The following is a 6,332-nucleotide window of genomic DNA, read 5'->3' on the forward strand; positions in this document are numbered from 1 at the left end:
CCCAGGTATGTAGTCGGAAACTCAGTCAGTGTAAAAACAAACAAACTTTATTAGAACAGCTGAGAATTAACTCATTCTCAGCGTAGTCCAAACTAAATCAAAGCCAATTCCTCCCAACACAATTCCTCAGACTTATCACCAATCCTGGTCTAATTAGGCAAACTGCCTTTCTTGGCAAAAGTTCAGAAGACGCCGATATGAAATGCAACAAAACAAAGCTATCAAGGTTGTTTTCCAGCAAAGAGCACAAACACTGTTGCTGGTCTTTTAAGCCTTATGGGAAGGGCCAATCATCTCTTGGCCCTACTCCCGAGTCATCCTATTTGCTTGAGCTGCTCTTGCCTTCTGGCAGCTCTTCTCATGCGTGCATTGGGAACAGGCTCCTCCTGATCCTCTGCCTCACTACTGTCAGCCTCTGGAGGTTCTGGAGTCTGCACCTCACTCCCCGAAGGCCCTGGCCCCACCTCTGCCTCTGACGCAGAGCCCTCATCCGGGTCTTCCCCAGCCTCCAGGACTGGCCCATGTTATTCCTCAGCCTCATCGCTGTTTGACTCCGTTGCCAGCTCCGCAGGCTGCTGGCGGACCACAACAAAAGCCTCCAGTGATGAAGCACCCACAACTTCTGATAGCAAGCTGTTCCACTGGTTAATTGTCCTCATTGTTCGGAAGTTTCTCCTTAAATCCCTCCCAACTTCCTAGGAATCGTGGATTGAGTATAAGCTGGAAAAGAAGAGCGTTACTGGCTTCCCATCCAGATCTCCCCAACACTATGGAACCCAAGGGAGCCATTCAATAATCCCATTCTCTCAGGTAGGTTGTCTCCAAAGCACCTGGCAGCAGAACAAGAAGTAATGGGTGGAAACCAATCAAAGAAAAGATCCAACTTGAAACCGAGGAGAAATTTCCTGACAGAACAATCAACCAGTAGAACAGCTTGCCTCACAGCTTGCTCCATCGCTGAAGGTTTTCAAGAAAAGATTGGCCAACCATTTATCTGAGGTGGTATATAAGGTCTTCTGTCTTGAGCAGTGGGTTGGACTAGAAGACCTCCGAGGTCTCTTCCAGCCCTATGATTCTATGTTATAATCTCAATAAGGGCAGTTTGAACTTTCTTGTAACGTGGATTTCCTGTTATGGACTATCTATCTAGTGGGGCTAACAGAAGGCACCTAAGAAAGATCTTCCTGAGGAAGGAAGATATCTTGGCTGTGATCCTGACCTTCTACGGATCCGGTAAAGGGACAGCTGAGGAAAGACCGGGATTGATTTTATTTTTGGCAAGTCCATGAAACACTGCAACACCAAAGAGCTTAAAAGTTTATGACTTTAAACATGAGGTTGAATACACATCATAGAAACTGTCTTCTAATTTGGAGTTGACGAAGTATCTCCTCAGATGCCCCGTTCCCCCCTCCCCCAACTAAAATATTGAGTTATCTGGGAAAGGAAATGCTACCTTTTAGTAGCATGGATTGCAAATCCACAGCCCCAGTTCCAAATTGTACACGGGCTAGAGGAGACTCTCTTAAAAGTCCAAGAGTTAATTTATAACCCGCCAAAGAGCCATCGGAATTGATAAGCCTAGTTGTAATCCTAAAGACATGCTGTACCTACGTCCTGTGCCAGAGCCTTTCGAAACAAAGGTTGCCTGCATTCTCCAAAATAACCCCACTCAACCAGGGTGGGTCTTCTGCGTGAATTAGCTGGGCATCCACAGCACCTAGTTTACTTTGGATTGGTTGCCTCTCAGTCCTAGATGGTTCTTTCAGTAGAAAGTGCCATGGAGTAGAGCGGAGGTCTCCAGACTTGGCTACTGTAGGACTTGTGGACTTCAGCTCCCAGAATTGCCCTAGGAGTTGAAGTCCACAAGTCTTAAAAGTCGCCAAGTTTGGAGACCTAGCTAGGGAATTCTGGGAGTTGAAGTCCACAAGTCTTTAAAGTTCCAAGTTTGGAGACCTAGCTGGGGAATTCTGGGAGTTGAAGTCCACAAGTCTTTAAAGTTCCAAGTTTGGAGACCTAGTTGGGGAATTCTGGGAGTTGAAGTCCACAAGTCTTTAAAGTTCCAAGTTTGGAGACCTAGTTAGGGAATTCTGGGAGTTGAAGTCCACAAGTCTTTAAAGTTCCAAGTTTGGAGACCTAGCTGGGGAATTCTGGGAGTTGAAATCCACAAGTCTTAAAAGTAGCAAAATTTGGAGACCTAGCTGGGGAATTCTGGGAGTTGAAGTCCGTAAGTCTTAAAGTCGCCAAGTTTGGAGACCTAGCTAGGGAATTCTGGGAGTTAAAAGTCCACAAGTCTTAAAAGTTGCCAAGTTTGGAGATTCGGGAATAGAATGAAGAACCTCACTGGTTCCGAGCCTAACATCTCAAGGTTGACTTCAAAGCCAATCTTTCCAACTTCCTAGGAATTGTAGCTCGGACTACAAACTGGGAAAGAAGCACCTCATCGGGTTCCACCCCCCCCCAGACCAAATCTCCCCAAACACTGTGGAACCCAAGAGAAAAGCCCCTCCATAACCCCACATCCCTTTTCCCCGGGTGGCTTCCTTTGGGGAGGGAAGAAGCAGCTGAGGCTGAGTAAACAAGGCCCCTTATAACTCCAGCAAACCTTACTTACTCCTCGGAGTTTCCGAGGGGTGGGGTGGGGGGAGGGGGAAATCTGCTACTCCAGGGGCGGGGCTTCTGGGCCGTGACGCAATTCAAACCAACCAATCCCCTCCAGCCAAGACTTGGGAGAGGCGGTGAGATCTTTGAGCAGCCTTCCCACCCACCACACACACACACACACACACCCCGCAGGGGGCTTTAAAAAGGAGCTCCATTTTGGGCCGTCCGTCCGGGAGGCGCTGTGTGTGTGTGCGCGTGTGGTGGGGAGGAAAGGTGTGTGTGTTTGTGTGTCTGTCTGTCTGTGTGTCGTTTTACCCACCCCGCCCTTGTTGGCAGCGCAGGAGAAGTTGCAGCGCCTGGCAAGAGAAAGCGAAAGAGGGAAAGAAAAAAAAAGTGACTTTTCAGCAGGGAGGAAGAAGAGAAGGAGGAGGAAGAAGAAGAAAAGGAGGAGGAGGAGAAAAGAAAAAAAGGAGGAGAAAGAAGAGCTGATATTGCTGGAGCTGCTGGGCGGCCGGTGGCGGCGCTGGAGAGGACGCGAGCCAGCAGCAGCAGCAGGAGCAACAGCCGCCGCCGTGGCGCTAGAGCGAGGATGAAGCCGGCGGGCACTGGCGGCGCCCTCGCAGCCGGAGGAGGAGGGGGTAAAGCGGCAGGGCTGGCTCCGATCGCCGCTGCCACCGCTGCCACCGCTCCGGCTTCTTGCCCGGCGCCGTCGGAGAAAGTGGTCCACTCGCGCTCTCAGACGCTCTTCTGCAACGGCACCAAAGCGCTGGGCGACGCCTTGAAGCAGCTGGTGCCCCGCTCGACGGCCTTCATGAGCTCCGACGCCGAGCTGTGGGATTTCCTCTGCAGCCTCAAGCACGAGTTCTCGCCGGTCATCCTCCGCAGCAAGGACGTCTACGGCTACGCCTCTTGCCGGGCCGTCGTGCCGGATCTGCCTCGGGGTTGGGACGCTCAGGAGGCCCGGGCTGGCGGCAGCAGCAGCAGCAGCAGGAGAGGAGGAGGAAGAAGAACCGCCCCGGCAGCCGCCGCCAACAACAAGAGGAAGCGCCCGCCGACCGACGCCAAGAGCCGCCGCCGAGGAGGTGGAAGCACGAAGCGAGCGGCCAAGAAGCGCAAGGAGGACGGCTGGACTCCGGCCCCGCCGTCCTCCGAGCTCTGGGCTTGCGACAAGCGGGCAGATCCGGCCCGACGGACCTCTTCGGAGCCGGAGGCGCTTCCCGATCCTCCTCCTCCTCCTCCTCCGATCCCGAACAACCCGCTGACCGCCTTCCCTCCGGTCAAGGTGCGCGGCGACATCTGGAAGCGGCGCAATTTGGAAGCCGCCCGGCGCCGCGCCCAACGCCTCTTGCGGGTCAACCTGGAGCCCGTGGTCAGGTTGCGTCGGATCCCCGGACCGACCTGCGGCTGAGGATCGCCGCGTCCCCTCTTCAATGCCCGGGGAGAGAGAGAGAGAGACCACCCACCCAACCTTTCAGAAGACCTTAGCAGACACGTGTCCAGCCGCCTGTTTACAAGTCCTGGTTTGGGTTGGACGGCGCGGTCCTTTTCTTTTTTTTTTCTTTTTGTAAAGACACCGGGCGCTGCACTTTAAAAAAAATAAATAAATAAAGGGCCAAGAAAGGGGCTCGTCTCCTCGTCCTTCGTGGTTTGCTTGGAGCCAGGAAAACAAACCGGGGTTCGTGGTTCGTCTGGATCGGGCGGAGGGAAGTGGAGGCAAAAAGACAAGATGCAAACTTTTCTGAAGTCTTTCGGACTTTCGCTTTCTTCCCCATTGGGCTACCTCACTTGACTAAGGAAGCACCGTTAACTTTCTGTTTTTTTCTTCCAAAGAACTTTTCTTGCCCAGTTGCAATAAAACGCCGATCCTGGATTGTTGCTTTTTTTGGTTTGTTTGTTTTTTCCTCTTCCCTTTTTTTTTTTTTTTCTCCTGGGACTGTGATGAATCTGACTTTTTGTACTATATTGCACTATATACTCAGGGTTATTTGAATATGCGAAGGGTTTTCCAGTTGTTGTTGTTTTTTTTTGGAGGGGGGGGAGACGATGACGCATCAGCTTTGACCAAGGACGTTTTGAAGAATGAAAACTTTTTAAAAGGCTGATTGATCCCCTAGTGCAAAATATTTCATGCTGTTTCCAAACCCTTCCCCTCCCTTTATTTTTTTTTATTCTTATTTTTTGTAATTTGGACTTGATAAAGACACCGTTTCGATATGGTAACGTGATTTTGTAGCTGATTAAAAAAGTTTTATAGTTGGAATGAAGTCCTGTAACGGCTTGGAGAGACGCCTTGTATTAGATACACACTCACTTTTATATTGATTTTTTTTTTTGCTTTAGAGAAGCTCCTATCGACTGAAGTAAAAAAAATAATAATAAAAAAATTTAAAATCTGAACGTGCAATTTGTAACATAGTTTATGTTTGCGGGGAGCAGTTTCAGATGGATGTTGAAGCACTGTTGTTGACATGCAATGTTTTGAAAAAGAAGTGTGTTTTTTGGGACCGGATGCTAGACAGGGATAAACTTGGTTAATACAGGTAGTTCTCAATTTAGATCACAATTGAGAGCAAGACAGGAGAGATGATAGATAGAAAAATGATAGATAGATAGATAATATATAGAGATAGAGATGATAGATAAAGATTGGTAGATGGTTGATTGATTGATTGATAGATTGATGATAGATAATGATTGATAGATATAGAAAAATAATAGATAATATTTATTTATTTATTTGTTCGTACTTTTATACTGCCCTATCTCCCTAGGGACTCAGGGCGGTTTACAGCCAAATAAAACATAAATATATACAGAATAAAACATTAATTTAAAAAACTTATTAAATAGGCCGAATATTTAAAATAGAAATATAAATAATAAAACCCCATTAAAACCAGATTTAAAATTTAAAATAGATAATAATGATTGATACATGGTTCATAGATGATAGATAGATACATAGATAACGGTAGATAATGATTAATAGATGATAGATGATAGACAGAAAAATGATACTGATAGTTAATAGAGGATAATGATAGATAATTGATAGATTGATAGATAATGATAGATAATGATTGATAGATGATAGATAATAGAGATAGAGTTATAATGATAGAAGGTAGGTAGGTAGGTAGATGATAATTATAGAGATGATAGATAATGATTGATAGATGATAGATTGATAGATGATGATAGATAGATAGATAGATAGATAGATAGATAGATAGATAGATAGATAGATAGATAGATAGATAGATAGATAGATAACTGTAGAGATGGCTCAAAATTTCAGTTGCTAAGTTAAGTGAATTTTGCCACATTCTATGACCTTTCTTGCTACAGCTGTTAAGTGGATCACTTCAGTTGTTAAGTTAGTAATATGGTTGTTAAATGAATCTAGTTTTCCCATTGATTTCGCTCATAAAAGGTGATCACTTGACCCGGAAGCTTTGCAATTGTCATAAATACGAGTCAGTTGCCAAGCATCCAAATTTTGATCACCTGACCTCGGGGATGCTGCAAAGGTCACAAGTGTGAACAACGGTCGTAGGTCACTTTTTTCTGGGCGGTTACTTCAAACGGGTATTAAACGAATGGTTTAGGACAAAGCTTTGCTTTGCTGGCTGGAGCATTCTGGGAGTTGAAGTCCACCAGGCTTAAAGTTGCCAAGGTTGGAGACTCCTGGTTTAGGAGTCCCCATAACTAGGATATCTGAGAGTGGG

At 46.8% G+C, this 6,332-nt stretch overlaps 1 protein-coding gene across 1 annotated transcript; it reads left to right on the forward strand.

Annotated features, from left to right (window-relative positions):
* Nucleotides 1-20: 20 nt before the first annotated feature.
* CCDC71L (coiled-coil domain containing 71 like) lies at nt 21-5,001 on the forward strand. The gene has a single exon (XM_058190343.1). The coding sequence runs from the start codon at nt 3,194-3,196 to the stop codon at nt 4,010-4,012; it is 819 nt and encodes a 272-aa protein (XP_058046326.1). The 5' UTR covers nt 21-3,193; the 3' UTR covers nt 4,013-5,001.
* Nucleotides 5,002-6,332: the final 1,331 nt, after the last annotated feature.

The sequence above is a fragment of the Ahaetulla prasina genome, chromosome 7, assembly GCF_028640845.1.
Source record: "Ahaetulla prasina isolate Xishuangbanna chromosome 7, ASM2864084v1, whole genome shotgun sequence".
In the NCBI taxonomy this organism is placed as follows: domain Eukaryota; kingdom Metazoa; phylum Chordata; class Lepidosauria; order Squamata; family Colubridae; genus Ahaetulla; species Ahaetulla prasina.

What these genes read in the sequence shown, in the direction of transcription:
- CCDC71L (XM_058190343.1), top strand. Translation starts at nt 3,194, where the DNA reads ATGAAGCCGGCGGGCACTGGCGGCGCCCTCGCAGCCGGAGGAGGAGGG.